General features: G+C 51.8%; 7 protein-coding genes across 7 annotated transcripts; 4 read left to right on the top strand and 3 right to left on the bottom strand.

Moving 5' to 3' along the window:
• Positions 1–563: 563 nt before the first annotated feature.
• J4E79_004520 (uncharacterized protein) lies at positions 564–1,573 on the top strand (the record flags this gene model as incomplete). The annotated part of the gene is made up of 4 exons (XM_049353403.1): positions 564–626; positions 755–860; positions 909–1,284; positions 1,552–1,573. 4 exons carry the CDS (start codon positions 564–566, stop codon positions 1,571–1,573), a joined length of 567 nt encoding a protein of 188 aa, XP_049211851.1.
• A 132-nt stretch (positions 1,574–1,705) lies between these two features.
• J4E79_004519 (uncharacterized protein) lies at positions 1,706–3,052 on the bottom strand (the record flags this gene model as incomplete). Its single annotated transcript, XM_049353402.1, has 1 exon — positions 1,706–3,052. The coding sequence occupies one exon, from the start codon at positions 3,050–3,052 to the stop codon at positions 1,706–1,708; it is 1,347 nt and encodes a 448-aa protein (XP_049211850.1).
• A 261-nt stretch (positions 3,053–3,313) lies between these two features.
• On the top strand, positions 3,314–5,057 carry J4E79_004518 (uncharacterized protein; the record flags this gene model as incomplete). The annotated part of the gene is made up of 4 exons (XM_049353401.1): positions 3,314–3,499; positions 3,548–3,814; positions 3,868–4,072; positions 4,126–5,057. The coding sequence occupies 4 exons, from the start codon at positions 3,314–3,316 to the stop codon at positions 5,055–5,057; spliced, it is 1,590 nt and encodes a 529-aa protein (XP_049211849.1).
• A 395-nt stretch (positions 5,058–5,452) lies between these two features.
• Positions 5,453–5,989, bottom strand: J4E79_004517 (uncharacterized protein; the record flags this gene model as incomplete). The annotated part of the gene is made up of 2 exons (XM_049353400.1): positions 5,453–5,458; positions 5,558–5,989. 2 exons carry the CDS (start codon positions 5,987–5,989, stop codon positions 5,453–5,455), a joined length of 438 nt encoding a protein of 145 aa, XP_049211848.1.
• A 1,973-nt stretch (positions 5,990–7,962) lies between these two features.
• On the bottom strand, positions 7,963–9,328 carry J4E79_004516 (uncharacterized protein; the record flags this gene model as incomplete). Its single annotated transcript, XM_049353399.1, has 2 exons — positions 7,963–8,594; positions 8,644–9,328. The coding sequence occupies 2 exons, from the start codon at positions 9,326–9,328 to the stop codon at positions 7,963–7,965; spliced, it is 1,317 nt and encodes a 438-aa protein (XP_049211847.1).
• A 620-nt stretch (positions 9,329–9,948) lies between these two features.
• On the top strand, positions 9,949–10,689 carry J4E79_004515 (uncharacterized protein; the record flags this gene model as incomplete). Its single annotated transcript, XM_049353398.1, has 4 exons — positions 9,949–9,963; positions 10,096–10,207; positions 10,257–10,394; positions 10,445–10,689. 4 exons carry the CDS (start codon positions 9,949–9,951, stop codon positions 10,687–10,689), a joined length of 510 nt encoding a protein of 169 aa, XP_049211846.1.
• Positions 10,690–11,250: 561 nt separating this feature from the next.
• J4E79_004514 (uncharacterized protein) lies at positions 11,251–15,786 on the top strand (the record flags this gene model as incomplete). Its single annotated transcript, XM_049353397.1, has 2 exons — positions 11,251–11,638; positions 12,047–15,786. 2 exons carry the CDS (start codon positions 11,251–11,253, stop codon positions 15,784–15,786), a joined length of 4,128 nt encoding a protein of 1,375 aa, XP_049211845.1.
• Between the last annotated feature and the right edge of the window lie 362 nt (positions 15,787–16,148).

Here is a 16,148-nt window from a genome sequence, read left to right as displayed (position 1 = left end):
GTTGAAATTGCAGACATGGCAAATCGAGCTCCGCGGCAGATATGAAAACGTATTAGCTGGAGTTTGAGGGACGACTGGCTTTTCATCATGCACCTTGTGCAAGCTGTACAAGCTGGCGATTCAATTCTCTTCCCACATTGCCGATCTATTCCCTGTGGTGGCCCTTGACTATGTGATGGCTGTTTGCGAACACGTCCCGCTAGTCACGTGCCAGCGCTAAGACGAGCTTGAAGCTTGGAGCTACCATCCAAAAGTTACGTCGCGTTAGACATGACCAACAAAGTAACTACAAGCCCAACCACCGAGTGTACATTGAAGAGCACGCGATAGGACACTGCTACGACTGAAATTGCGCGACAGCCAAGACATGCCATCTCGTTCTCCATCTCCCGCACGCTCGCGCACGCGCAGCCCTTCTCGCGACCCGTCGCACACAACATCACCCAGCCGCCCTCGGTCGGCGCAGTCAGGCTCGCCGCGCCGCTCCGTCACCCCTCGCTCGCCTACACGGTCTCGTTCAATTACTCGATCGCGCTCGCCGACATCACCGTCTCCACGGCGCAATGGGCGACGGAGCTACACACCAGAAAGCAGATCGCGCTCGAGAGGCAGAAGTTATTCCCGGAGTTTGACTCCAAGAGATCGGTCGCCAGCACCTAGAAGCGCAAAGGTAAGCATACTCCCTGTGCTAGACGCAACTTTCAGAGCTGCCTTGCCTCAGCCTTCCTGCACCAGCACGCTGACCCACCAACAGATCGTAGTTGAAGCCTTGACCAGGAACGTCAAAGAAGACCACGTGCGGGAGATATTCGGAAAGTACGGTGTCATCAAGGAACTCACCATGCCCATGAACCCCACCTGTATGTTTCGCCCTACCTCCCCACAGAGCAGGACTGACTATTGAACAGTCAACATCAATCGCGGCATAGCCTACATTCTCTACGAGGAGATCGACGACGCCGAACGCGCAATCGCGAAGATGCACGACGCACAATTAGATGGAGCCAAGATCCAAGTTTCCATTGTCCTTCCCCGCCGTCGTTTCTCACAGACACCTCCGCCCGCGCGTAGAGGCCCGCCGCCACGCGACGACTACGAAGGTGGCTATGGGCGCGGTGGACGGGGACCGAGGGGCGGAGGCCCACCTGGCGCGTACAGGCCACCACCTATGGATGGCCGTTATCGATCTCCACCGCGTCGAATGTCGCCCGATCGAGGTCACTGGGGTCGGGGCAGAGGCGGAGGCGGTCGTGGTGGACGAGGGGCCTACGGAGGACGGCCACGGTCGTACACACGTTCTCGCAGCCGGTCACCACGACGAAGCCTATCGCGCTCTTCTTACAGTCGCTCGCCATCCAGAACACCACCAAGACGAAGTGGGGGAGGAGGCTATGGCAGGCGGGACAGTCCACCAAGGAGGGGAGGTCGCGCGGGTGCAGGCGGCGGAAGGAGGAGTCCAAGCTATAGCTCCTATGGCAGCGACCGGAGTCGAAGCAGAGACCGCAGATGAGAGACGCAAGATTGTCTTCATTGTCGGCTGGAAAAGCCTAGAGGCATCCGCACAGTCAAGTAGGAGCTCGGTTGGACTATTCGGTTGGCCAGACCAATGGTATACATTAATTGAAATCGGTCGCAGGCTCAGTTGGGCGAAGTCCATCTTGCCTTGAAAGAAGTTTCCTACATGCCCACGCGTCTTCGCAATCAATCAGGTCATCTTCAACTGAAATCCTGCTCCCTTCTCTTCTTCCTCTCTGCCCTTGAAAATACTACTAAAATCCACGTTGCCCTGCATTCCGGGCGCCTCTCCTCTCTTTGGCGCATTCGGACTCTTCTTCCTTCTCCTCTCCTGCCCGGCCTTGCTTGGAAACGTGGGAAACATCTCGGTCGGTTTCGGCTTGGGTTGCTCTCTGAAGTAAGGATGCTCCAGTACTTCTTTCGCTGTAGGCCTATGGTCTGGATTCAGGGATAGCAACGAAGAGAGGAGTTCAATGCCAGACGCTGTCAAGAAGGGAAATTTTGCACGGTTGAAGCCTGGGGCGCTGCGGTGGTCGCGTGGTAGCTTTAGTGATTTGGAGTTGGGCAGGCGGTAGAATTGTGGCCAAGACTTCTCTGATGGGAGACCACAAAGGGAGAAGATGAGTGAGAGCTCGTCGACCTCGTTCTTGCCTTGTAGTAACGGCTCTTTTGCAAGCAGTTCGCCGAATATACAGCCTACGCTCCACATGTCGACTTCCGTCCCGTAATCTCGAGTCCCTAGTAGAAGTTCAGGCGCACGATACCATAGCGTGACGACCAGTTGTGTGAGGGGTGCGTTCGCCGGCGGGATGTATCGTGCCATACCAAAGTCTGCAAGCTTCAGCTGGCCACGGTTGTTGAGTAGGATGTTTGATGTCTTGAGATCGCGGTGCATGATGAAGTTCTCATGCAGATAGCCGACGCCAGAGACCAACTGTCGTAACAATGTCTTGACTTCACTTGCCATGAATGGCTCACTCATGTCTTCTTGTAATGTCTTGAGGTCATGTTCGAGGAAGTCCATGACCAGGATACATTCTTGCGGGTCGTCACCAGATAGAACCTCCAGAAGATCGACGACATGGGCATGTCTGCAGCGTTGCAGGATGGAGATTTCTCGTAGCGCGGTGATAGGGAAACCGTCTTGGTTGTAGTCCATTTTGACTTTCTTATGGGCGACCACGGAGCCTGTAGTGATGTCGCGCGCTCGTGAGACCCAGCCGTATGAGCCTTCTTCGATCTGATTGAGGGTCTCGAAGTTGGAAATATGTCGACAAGGGTTCCAAGCTCCGCCTTGAAATCGCAGGAGCTTCCTCTCGGTCTCTTCTTCTTTGGGCTTTGCGGCTCCCTCGTCATCGTCGCCTGTTGATAATCTCCTGCGCTTTGCAGGTCTCGATTCCGCCTCTTGCGTTGTTCGTGAGGCTGCTTCCGCCTCTTGATGTTTCTGAAGCTTCAGGCGTTTCTTCTCTTCTTTCTCTTTCTTCCGACGCGCTTCCTCGGCTTTGTCTGCTTCATCATTTGCCCATCGTGATGCCATAGCTCTTTCTCTTTCCTTTCTGACCAAGAGACCGACTTCCACTATTATCTATGTGCAAAGGCGTGTATTGAGGTTAAGTTGGTTTGGTTTTCCCAGAAGGACCCGGTTGGTGTGTTTCCGTGTAGATGGCGCTGGTTGGACCGATAGCACGTGTGAATCGTTAAATGGTGGTCATAGCTTCGTTCACGTTGGCGTTCCGATCTAAACTTTCTGTAGTTCCGAACGCGCCAACGTCATGGAGCTTCGATAAACAAGACCGACATGAGGACCAAACCTCTGAACCTACTGCGGACAGCGACACAGTGTTGTCGATCGGTACCACGACAAACGTCGATCCGAATAACGAAATGTGCCTCCCGGTGGTCGTCGACTTCTGCCTCTACATCTTCCGACTCGGAACGACAATGGTCGACGCCGCTGGCGAAGACGCTGGCTGAAGCTATTACAGTATGAGTCCCCTTCCCAGTATGAAAGCAAGTCTAACATTAGCTTCAGACGACAGGTCCAATCTCGGTAGCGGCGTATATGCGACAATGCCTCACTCACCCCGATGGCGGTTACTACACAAGACAAACATCGACTGGACAGGATCAATTTGGCACAAAGGGTGACTTTGTGACATCGCCAGAGATCAGCCAGGTATTTGGCGAGCTTATTGGTATATGGCTATACGCAGAGTGGCTTGCCCAAGGAAGGAAAGACAAGGTGCAGATAATCGAGGTTGGGCCCGGACGAGGAACGCTAATGGACGATGTACTGAGGGTATGGTTCTCTGCCAATAGTAGAGAATGCGAAGCATGCTTACAGGATGGCAGACCATATCTAGTTTCAAGGCTTTCACAAATAGCATCGAGGCTATTTATCTCATCGAAGCATCACCTTACCTACAGAAACAGCAAGCAAAGTTGCTGTCTGACACCGATGATCTGAAGAAGAGCGACATTGGTCTAACCGCACAATGCAAGTACATGCCTTCCTGCAGGATCGAGTGGTGTGAAGACATCAGGCTGGTGCCAAAAGGTACGCGCTCGACTTTACTCTCTTCATCAACAGCGTACTGACAACATACACAGAGCATACGGCAGCGCCTTTCATACTAGCCCACGAGTTCTTTGATGCACTTCCAATCCACGTCTTCCAGAATATCTCTCAATCTTCGGTGCCTGCCTCATCGACCATCATCACGCCAACCGGCCCTATCAAACCCAAGCACGGCGTGACAACCCCCAAGAATACCTGGCATGAGCTGGTTGTGTCGCCAACTTCGCCGTACTCGGATATGGGCGCAAGTGGCCCTTCGCCAAAGAAAGGGGATGAAAAATTGGACTTCGAATTGACCGTTTCGAAGACACCGACGCCACACTCCTTATACCTGCCGAAGTTGTCTGATCGCTACAAGAAGCTAGAGAATACTCCAGATGCGATCATCGAGATCTCGCCTGAATCTTTTGCCTACGTATCTGACTTCGCTGTACGGATAGGCGGCAGCGCTCCTAAGCCTAGCAACACCTCAGCATCCCATACTTTCTCGAGCAGAAGTGCTCCTGTTGAGGAAAGCTTCGTAAAAGCGCAGCCGTCTGGTGCAGCTTTGATCTTGGATTATGGACCTTTGGATACTATCCCAGCGAACACTCTCCGGGGCATTCGCTCACATACCACTGTCTCGCCTTTTGCATCGCCCGGTCTGGTAGATCTCTCGGCTGATGTGGACTTTCTCGCCCTTGCAGATGCAGCTTTAGATGCTTCTCCGGGTGTTGAGGTTCACGGACCCGTTGAACAGTCTTTCTTTTTATCGACAATGGGCATTAAGGAGCGCGCTGATCGCTTACTTAAGGCTGCTAAGGATGAAGATACGCGAAGACGCTTGGAAACAGGCTGGAAGCGACTTGTCGATAGAGGGCCAAACGGCATGGGTAAAACGTACAAAGCTATGGCTATCGTGCCCTATAAGAAGCAAAGCCCAGTCCGACGGCCGATCGGGTTTGGCGGAGACATCGTTGGCTGAACAATATGATAGCTACCAAATCAACAGTTTTAGCCTTGGACATTAGGTGATAGGCGTCTGATGACTAAATACGATATGTATTCCCATACTGCGTGCCGCAGTTGATTGCATCCGATTGATCGATCGAATTTCTTCAATGTTAGTTCCACTCGACTGGCTCTCACGATGGAATGATACTTCGCATAGCCATCCTACCATGATTGATGCGCGATACTTCCATCACCGGTACCCTACGTAAGAGAAAGACCATCCTATGGGTACACTCATCTTGCAAGGAAGTCTTGGTGTCTTTGAAGGACAGCATCGAGGAGAGGATTCCTTCTGATCGTAGAAGGAAAGAACAACGTCACGGATGAATGGACGAGTGCTCTGCACGTCAATGATGTTAAGACAATTTACTCCTGAAAACTCCAAAAGAATAGAGTTTAAATCGTATAAGGGGGCATAAAAAGGGAAGAATCTACATACAAAACATACTAATAAAAATCGTTAGAACACACACTGGCATCGCTAGCCCTCCGACGTCTTCCCTTGCCCAATATCATACCCACATTCAGTGCACATCCCTGAGGCACCTCGTCGTCTTCAGGCTCACCCCGCTCCCAGTCCTCAATCTCATCTTCAGCAAGTTCTTCATCGATCACGTCGAAACGCGCAGAATTGAATCCTGCGTCCCCGAAAGCAGAATACATAGACTGGCGCTGCGGCTTCGGGAAGACAGAAGCGTTGTCATCCTCATATTCAGCGAACGGTTCGGGGTCAGGATGGCTAGATAGAAGCTGTCTGTACTTCTCCATGCGCTCTTCTTGCGTCTCAATGTGGTCATAGATCGGGTTGTCGAGAGGATCTATGTATCCCGTGCGAGAGGATGGGCCGCCGGTGTAAGACGCGATCGTGTGCGCTGTGGTTGCGAGTGATCGGCGGGAGATCATTGAAGCGGGAGGATTGAGGAAAGAGTTCTCCTGCCTGGTAGAACCCGCGACTGACGGTTGTGGCACAGGCCTGCGTCTGATCTGTAATGGAGCTGGACGGTCGTCCGAATTGTGGTGCCGAGGAAGGCGAACGGTAGGGAGGCTCATGGTATCATCAGGCGTGATAGTCCTTTCTGGATTATGCGAAGCCATTGACTCGTTATAATGCCTTGACGCGTTTGTCGATGAGCGAGAAGGTATGAGTCCAGGCTGGTTTCGCAAAGCCGGATGGACATCTTCTTGGTTGTGAGGAATAGTGTATACCCGCTTACGCATACCGGGCATCTCAAAACCAAGATCCTCGGCCTGTGACTTGAGCTTAGTGTCTGGAGGCCGGGGATTAGGACCCAGTTTGGGGTCGAACAGGCTCGGAGCTGTTAGTTCTTGTTCTCGCCGCCGTCTTACAGTTCTGGTCGAGGCAGAACGGCTAAAAGTGCGCTGATGAGCAGGGACGGTAGATGAACCTAAACTTTGACAGGGCATCGGACCGACGGAAGTTTTCTGCGTTCTCGTGCGGCTATGTGCACGAAGGTGGCGGTGTTGCTCATGCTTCCACTGAGCCCGAAGATGTTTGAGATCCATGCCCAGATCGCATGCTCTTAACATATTGCTTTCTCCACTCGCCTTCCTGACCCAGTAACGCACGAATCGAAGACGTTTGCTCTTAGTGCTGTCCCAGCCAGCAACGCTACGGATCGCATCCATTGTCGTGAACGCCTTGCTGTTGAAGCGACCGACCATACCGGCGAACAGAGCAAAAAGAACATCCGAATCTGATCCCATCCGCGCCATCATACAAGCCGGGCATTGGTCTGCCTGATAGTGCCACTTCGATCCGCACTGAATCGGCTCATGACCAGGGGGAGCGGAAGCACCCGAACTAAAGTTGGGTTGCCACATCCGTAGCACAGGTTCTAGTTGACGGACTTTCAACTTCTGATCCGTCGTTAGAAGGCCGTGGGTCATTACAAGTGGATAGAGAAACTTGCCGATGGCGCCATCGTATTCGTGACGGATCCATTTGAAGATGTCATTGACAAGATTTTGGTTTAGGCCCTTGTGTGTCGTGCACAGGTTCGTTGAGCCGAAAGAGAGCCGCGAAGCGCGTAGCCGGCTAGGAAGCCGTTGTATAGCTTCCTTGGTATGTTTACGATACAGCGCTTCCTTGCGCTCATCGCGCAAATCATTGGGAGTAGGGACATGCCGAAAAATACGGACAAGTCTCTTCATGTCGCTGTTGTGGAGCCGGCGAGTCTCCATCCTGTGTAGGAATGAAGGCATCGTGAAATGTTGTGAGATGTCTTTGTGGTTGTAATGCATTGTGGGTGCCTTGTGATAATGGTTGTGTTTGGTCTGTTGTAAACATGGAGGAATGTGGAGAGGTTAAGAACACGCACGGGACGTTTGCAATGAGACAGAGTGGTTTCATGATGCAGCGTATATTGCGAGTGATAGGGCGCGGCTGTGTAGTATGTGAAAGTTATCAGTGTGTATATATCATAGGACAAGCGAAAGAGGAAGAAACAACTCGAACTCAATAAAGTATCAGTAGAGATACCTGCTCATATGATCTGTTGGAGTGAAAGACAGTATCGGTGAGACACTATCAGTAAAGCAGCTAAGGCTGATTGGCACCAACGATCGAAACAGCGCAACGTGAAAAGCCGTCGCTAACGAGCGAAGGTTGTAGTATTTTGAATGGGAACTCAAATTCGATGTAATCCAACCGTCCAGCAAACGCCGTCCCAGAATCGTACAGTCCGTGAATGAATGACGACAAGATACAGGCCGTATTTCAGAAATAGCAGGAGAATATGCACCAGTGATGCAATGCAGCGGATGTGATAGAACCATCCGGAAGTTATACACCCGAGACTATACATTACCTGCTGCAACAGCATGATGTTTGTTTACACATAAAAAAAAAGTACAGATTAATGTGAGCTTTCCAACCCCAGAACATTGGCTCTCCTGCCGTGCAGGTTTTGATTGACCTTGTTCGTCAAATCTTTGAAATTTGTGCCAGCCGTTGATGAGATGCTGCTAGCCTTCTTGCGCGAGATGCGAGGTGTCGATGCGCCTTGTGGCACTACACCCTCGTCCTGTGTCAGGCCCGAGGCTGCCGCGGTCGACATGGGTACTGCAGTAGCTTCGTTCTCTTTTTCTTGGTCGACCTTCTGCTGTGCTGTAAGACGAGCACGCTCATATTTGGCAGTCACATCGCCTTTGTACATTGTCCCGCCAAGTCGGTCGAGGTATACGAAGAAAGGTTGCGAAAAGTTGGTCTTGATACCCCAGCTCTGGTGATGAATGTCGTGGTAAGCGGCATTGTTGGGGAAGATCCAGTGGATAGGGTCGTAGGGGAATGCGTAACCGCCGTGATCAAGCACTGTCTTGATGGTAGAGCCAGTGAAGAACCACATCGACTGTCGCATTGTCATGCCGGTAAGCAGATAGCTCAAGCCAGCACCCAGGGTATCGAGCGCGAACCCTTCGATCGGGTGGTTGTACAGAGCGCCGTAGGCATATGGCACATAGAGACGGTGATGCCGCGAATGGAACGTTACTGCGTGGGTTAACAAAAGTCGAAGAGCATGACACGGGTTGGAACTTACCATATAACCATCTGTTCAGGTGCATGGCACGGTGCAGCATGTACTCCCACGCGTCCATGATGACTATGGCAGCACTGAACTGGATGGCAGGTATGGCATACCAGTACGCAAAGCTAGCCACGGCCATCTCCCAAGAAGCAAAGGCGGGGACGAGAGTCTGCTCGCCCGCAACTGTCGCTGTCTGCAGCAGCGCGGGGTATTTGCCTCCGATGACAACGGAAGAAAGTATCGGCTGTGAGGTAGCGACCTTGGAAGCCAGCGCGATCGGGTTGACACCTACCGCAGACAAGACGTAAGGAACCGCGCGCTGGGCAAGTCTGAGCTTCTGCGCGTACCAAGCCACATCGTACTCGGCTTTGCCGGTTGTCGGCGCCTCGTCGATTAAAGAAAGGCTGAAGGATGCGAGAATCTGAATGACTTGCTGGAGTATGACGTCGCGCAGCACTTCGTAGCGTGAAACATGGTTGCGCTTCAGAACCTCTGCTGGCGTGTGCAGCCGATACTGCGGGAAGAAGTCGTACACGTCAATGACGTGGAAAACCAGGGAGACAACCCAGTATCCGACGACAGGCAGTGCGGCTTGTATGAATGCATCGGAGACCCACGACGTGAGAGGCTGAAGGGGCTCGAGGGTGTATTCGGGAAGCGGCGGGAGGTCGTAGGACGTGATGTTTGCGCTCGCCATGATGCGGCAGCGGTGCGCTAGGAGAGCGGATTATCGATTACAACTGTATGTATGCGAGACTGAGGAGTTGCGCAGCGCAGCCGGCGAAGACGTCGAAGGTGCAGCGTGCTCGAGGCGAGATCGCGGTGCTGGGCCAGCTATGGGGTGACAAAGACGGAGCCGGAAGCCGCGGACCAAGGAAATTAGGGAGAAGGCGCGATGCGACGGACGAGTGATGTCGGTATTCGGGCTGGAGGGCGGATGGCGCGCAATTGACCAGTCGAGCTCAGAAAGGAGAGGCTGAGGTGGGCGGAGCGAGGGTTGGGTGAAAGTCGTGTGAGAGTGGTGCAGCAGCGTGCCTGTGACAGCACCAAGGCATGACGGGGGTTTACGATATACGCGCGCATCATGACATTTCGCCGCCGGGCGCCCGGGCGGGCCTAGTCGCTCAGCCACTTCCACTTCCACCCCTTGCGGTTAGCGCGCTTTTCACACCCAATTTTCGACCCCACCAATTTCTCCTTCACGCCTACAGGCCAGCGCTTCTTTTCCGCTCCAGTCTTCAACCCCTCGCCTGCCCGCCCCGACCAACCTACACTCTTTCTACATATCCCCAGACCCTACTTCCCTCTACCGCCAACATGATCATTTTCAAGGTACGTTGTGCCTGCGCTGGGTCGCTCTTACCTGCGCCCTACCCCGCCTTCCCTGCTGCACTTGATGCTGCTTTGCGCATGCAAAGAGCCTCTTGTCTTCTCCACTAGTCGCGTGGTACTGACTTCTTCCAGGACATCATCACCGGTGACGAGATCATCTCCGACTCCTACAACCTCAAGGAGATCGACGGCGTCGCCTACGAGGCCGACTGCACCAAGATCACTGTCGGAGGAGAATCATTCGGTGGGTACTGCCAAACGAGATGAGGATCTGGCAGGCTAACGACGTGTAGACACCGGTGCCAATGCTTCCGCCGAGGAGCAAGAGGAGGGAGCCGACGACCAGAAGGAGACCAAGATCGACGTCGTCTACTCTTTCCGCCTGAACGAGACCGGCTTCGACAAGAAGGGCTACCTCACATACCTCAAGGGTAAGAACGCTAGGGCAAAATCCTCCAGACCCAGGACTAACGATAGACAGGTTACATGAAGTCAGTCAAGGAGGCCCTCAAGAACAAGGGCGCCGACGAGGCTACAATCAAGGACTTTGAGAGCAAGGCCTCCGGTTTCGCCAAGAAGATCATCGGCAACTTCAAGGACTACGAGTTCTACACTGGCGAGTCCATGAACCCCGACGGTATGATCGTCCTCCTCAACTACCGCGAGGACGGTGTCACACCCTACGTTACCGTCTGGAAGCACGGTCTCGAGGAGATGAAGGTCTAAGTCCAAGAGGACTTGGCTATGGGAAAGACGAGGCTTGGTTCACGGTTCATTGAATTCACGATTACCTATTGCATGTTTGGGAAATATCCGCCATAGTGCGAAAAGCGGAATGGCACAAATCTAGACGATCTTAAGGAGCCGTACACGATACAGCATATTATTCTCTACCCATGCTACAACCTGCCCTCTAACACCTGTGATGGGGCTTGGTGGAGGCGACTATAAATGGTGAAATGTCGAGTATCAAGCAAGTCTCGCGGCGATGTCAGAATCAGTATCGGACCATATCCAGGGCTGGCACTTGAAATTTCGCCTAACTCAGCTTGGTGAAACATCTCATCGCGTGACCACGCGATACCGCGTATGTGCACAGACCATAGGTTTCATCACCTAGCAACAGCAGCCTCAGGCACACATTTAGCAATCCTCAGCCTTCCGCGACTCACCCCGCTATATCATTACGTCCTGAACCTATTCATTCTTCTTTTTTGTCGCCGCGATCCTGCCAATCTTACTGTCGCATGAAGTCCAAGGTACGAAGGAACATTGTTGCCCCGCGTCATGACGGGTAACGGTGGTCCCGCCGTTTCGCTACCGGCAACTCCGCGCCACCGCTCTGGAGCAGCCCTCAACGAGCTGATTTGCTCGCTGGAAAGACAGTGGAACATCGGTCTTAGGCTTCGTGGTAATGGATGGTCACCAAACAAAGCCATCCCGAGCGATGCGGCCGACAAGGTCAATGCGCTTATCCAATTCCTCTTCTACAGCGCACCGACGGCGCTCGAAGAGGCGATTGAACAATTCAAGGGAGACGCCCCTAGTTTGACGCGTGAGGAGCGCTTGGAAAAGCTTCGTGAGATTCTGTCCCGTGTTAAAAAGGGTGAATTGGAGTCGAAGGGCAGGACGCCGAGGAATGAGCCGCCTAAAGTGCGGGCGACACCCTTTAGTGGTAAGTACAAACTTGCTTTTTAAGTTTCCTTCAGAATTAGCGCGTACATTTCTTCCATGACGGTAGACTATATCGGTGCATGATGGGGAACCCATATATCTTGCGGACTCTGTGATAGAGATGGTCCACGTTATGCCTTCCTCGAATTGTAATTGCTTCGTGGGTCGGACTGTCAGCATGAAGCAATTCCGTCATCATGTCAGCTACCATTCTTGATGCATATCAACGAATGCATATTGTTTGCGTAAATAGTAAATTAGTCAGACTGTAGCTCATCGGGACTGGACTGGGAGAATGTCTTTGCAGTAGCTAATACAAAGACAGGGGCCAAGCCTACCTCGCAAGTAACAACTAGCTTGCATGATGTTCAGCACGACGAACATGAGTCTTGTGCTACTGCTGATCCAGGATCACCCACAGACGTTGACACCGACGATGAGACGGATCAAGAATACGAAACACCGCGATCACCGTCCCGGTCGCCGTCACCATCACCCTCTCCATCCACTAGGTTAGGACAGACGCTCTTTCAGGCAAGTAACCATGCCTCTTTACATGTCTCTAAGAAACGGCCATCTGAAAGCTCCAACCATTCCGAGAACTCGCAGAAATTGACCAAAACCTCGAAAGGGAAACAGGCTGTCAAATCCTTCAACACTTCGCCGATTCCACCACCGCAATTTGACTTCAAGAAGCCAACACTCGATATGGCTCGGTCTTTCCAACCCGTAAATTCCGTTTCATCTTCGGTCAACACCTCCTTCAACAACACCACATTCTCCTCCCAAGAGACAGCAAATACAACAAACACTTCATTCACCTCGTACGATGGCGCCATCGAGTTACAGGAGAATAGGTTCTCTAGGCCCCAATTGAAAAGGACGAGTTCGACTACAATCGGTTCTCTGGATGATGTGGAGCTTGACCAGGCTATGTTGTATCCCGGGAGCGAAGTGCGTGAGAAAGATATACAGCAAGACCTGAACGAACACTTTACTCAAGGGAGTAGCGGTCAGAACAGATCTACTTATGGCTCTGTTGATGAGACTGGTCTTCTTGAAGCATCTTTCGAGGTTGAAGAGAAGCAGACCGACCCGCGAGTAATCCCACATGACAAGATGGAAAGTTCCAGACCACCCGCCGTTGTTGACAATCGCCATGGGCAATTCCGTGCATCATCGACGCCACGGTTTCGATCTAACGGAGTTCCAAACGGTCAAGAGAAATCGCCGGCTGCTGTGCAATCTCCCTCGAAGATACCACACGAGATTCGCGATCTACCTACCCAAAATCTCTTCGTGGACGCGCTCCCACCAGGGCTAGAACATATCCCATACCATATCTTGTTCATCTGCGAACGTCTAGCGATAGACCACTCAATCTCAATCTTGGACCTGGTAAGCGGTATGGATATCGCTACTGTATCCTCCGATGCAGAGGCGTTTTGGTCTTTCATTGACGAACATCGGAAAATACCGCGTATGAAGCTGCGGGAGTCAAACCGTCTCTGGCAAGCTGCGAAACGCGACTTTGATGGGTTCACTTTCAGAGGACACATCAATCTCAGCCCCAAACGCACTGGCCCGATTCTAAACCTTACATTGTTACCAGTACAATCGGATCGATCATGCCGACTAGAGCGAATGTTTGGCTCCGACCGATTTCTCTACTTATACACGCCAGTCTTCGACTTCTCCGAAACAAATCGTTTCACGGGTGAGCGGCTTCAACAAATTTGCAATCAATTTCAAGCGTGGCTACTCACAGAACACCACTTCTTGAACCGCAAGTGGAGAGTCTTCCATGTTGAAGATGTGAAGAAGCCCAAGACCGCTCGACCCAAGGACATGGTCTATGACAAAAGGATCGTGCTGTTCGCCACCGAAGGATGTGGAATTGAGCAACCCTATTCAGTGGGTCAAATGCTCGATCGATTCCTACCATTCCACATCAACAGACACCAAAGCTTTTGCAAAGCCTTCGCTCGTATTGAACTGGGGCTTTCTCGAACCACCTCTACGTTGTGCTTTGAGACGTCACAAATCATCCACGTGGATGACGACTTGGCCACAAACGATCCGGAGGACACTATGTACAATGACTCGGACTTAGAGTGGCAGGCGATTCCGGATGGCTCGGTCATGAACGATGGATGCTCAGTTATCTCCGTTGGCGCTGCATTAGCCATATGGCAGCTATACAAGAAAACAACCGGGATGAAGGGACCTTTGCCCAGTACATTCCAGGGACGCATTGGCGGAGCCAAGGGACTTTGGATGATTAGCGCGGAATCCTACACCAAAGATCCGGAGCATCTCAAGCACTGGATCAAGATCAACAGGAGTCAGTGGAAGTTTCATCCACCCGCCGACGATTTAATGCATCATCATCGAACGTTTGAGGTCTCCAACTTCAGTTCTCCGCCTTCACAGTCGGAATTGCATATATTGTATATACCCATTCTGGCCGATCGAGGCGTGAAGAAAGAGGTTATTGCTAGTCTCATGGAAGAGCGACTCGAAAGCGAACGCGAGAAGCTGCTACATTTACTACCAGATCCAGTCAAGGTCTACGAATGGGTTCACCAGAACGGTACGAAGACTCAGGCTGAACCTGACTGGCAAGCTGCACTGCCGGTATCCTTAGAGGAAAAGTTGAAGTTCTTGCTCGAGACGGGCTTCGTACCTACCAAGTTTCCCTACCTTGCCAGAAGTCTCGAACGCTTTATCCAGACAAAGCATGTCTTCCAGGAATCCAAGCTACGTGTGCCTCTCGCAAAGTCCGCGTACTTTTATGGAATAGCAGATCCTTTTGGAGTCTTAGAACCAGGAGAGATTCAAGTACAGTTCTCCTCCTCATTTGTCGACGAGGATACCGATGAAAAGTACCTCTGCCTTAGGGACATGGAAGCTCTCGTCACTCGTCAGCCTGCCTGTCGCCGCTCGGATATCCAAAAAGTCCGCACGGTCATACGACCTGAACTGTCGCATCTGGTCGACGTAGTGATCTTTCCTTGCAAAGGCCGGTTCCCACTAGCTGGGAAGCTACAAGGAGGCGATTACGATGGTGATATGTTTTGGACTTGTTGGGAACCTAAACTTGTGCGCCCTTTTCGGAACGCTCCAGCGCCAATGACTACACCCAAGCCTGCGAAATACGGCATAGAGACACGGACTGAGAAGCTCGAAGATATCATGAACACCAGCGAACCTGAACAGGTGGACAACTTCCTCAGTAAAGCTTTCGAGTTTCGTAACAACTCCTCGCTGCTTGGTCTAGTCACCACTTTCGCAGAGAAACAAGCATACACCGAAAACCGCATTCATTCTCAGATACTTGAACGACTGTACGATATGCATGATTTGCTAGTCGATGCGTCTAAACAGGGCTACGTATTTACGCAGACGAAGTTTGATAAGTATGTAGCCAACTTGAAACCAAGACAGCCGCGATATAAGGAAGAGATGAAAAAGTGCGCCAGCAAGGGGGACTCAGCAGGTGTTGAGAAAATCCGTAAAGCAGATCGGCGAGTTCGATCTAACCATATAGTCGATTACCTCTACTTCGACATCGTAAGAGCACACAACATCGAGACAATGAGTCGAGTCAGGTCCGTTCTCTCGGAAGCTATTGAGCTAGACGACGCGCTTTTGTATCCAATTGATCACCTCGCCAAGAAGGGATCGGAGACTATTAAGCAAGAAATCCTCTCTCTGACAAGAAAGCTGGACGACGTCAATTGTACTTGGAATTCCGGCTGGCATGGTGATGTGAGCACGACGGAGCGGCTAAACGCTGTTGTAAACAACTGCTACCAGAAGTTCCAGGCTATACAGCCCGAATACCCGGACGACACTGATATCCGGCCTCTGCTTGATGATTACCTTACGCCCGGTTCATGCATGTGGGACACCATCAAGGCATCAGCATTATATGCACAGTTCAAGAGGCCGGAGAAATCCAGTTTCGTTCTGAAAATGGCAGGACGAGAGCTTGCGAGTCTCAAGGCAAACAGCTCTGAGAAATCCAGAGCTATAGTCTCGTGTATACGCATGAACATGAAGCCGAAACCAATCAAGGCACAGGTTCAGTACGAAGAGGAAGAAGAAGACGACTTTCAGACCGCGCTCGAGGAGCTCACCTTGTAGTTACCTCCAGGTCGTACGGAAACGGTGTTCATCTTACGACGCTTTCACGTATCGGCCACCTCTCACTTTGGCACCATACACACATTATTCGCGCAGGATCATTACAGTTATTTGGGTGTTCAGGAGCGCTTATACAATCATTTCGACAGGGTCTTGATCTTTCCACCAGTGTTCGATCCACTGTATTTACTCATTGGGTACTCGAAACATCATTGCACCATCCATGGTTGCCGTTGCAATACCATGTACAAATCAACGTCTCTGGAGTCAGTCCAGGAGTCTCACTGAGCCATTCATAGCCACATCTTTTTAGATGGTGGCACAAACGTAGTATTAGGAGGACGAGGACGAAGAAGGAAGGA

This window comes from Alternaria viburni (genome assembly GCF_023758015.1).
Source record: "Alternaria viburni strain BMP 2772 chromosome Unknown scaffold_8, whole genome shotgun sequence".
In the NCBI taxonomy this organism is placed as follows: Eukaryota; Fungi; Ascomycota; class Dothideomycetes; order Pleosporales; family Pleosporaceae; genus Alternaria; species Alternaria viburni.
The sequence above is the reverse complement of the archived record's forward strand: the minus strand, read 5'-3'. Positions and strand labels throughout refer to the sequence as shown.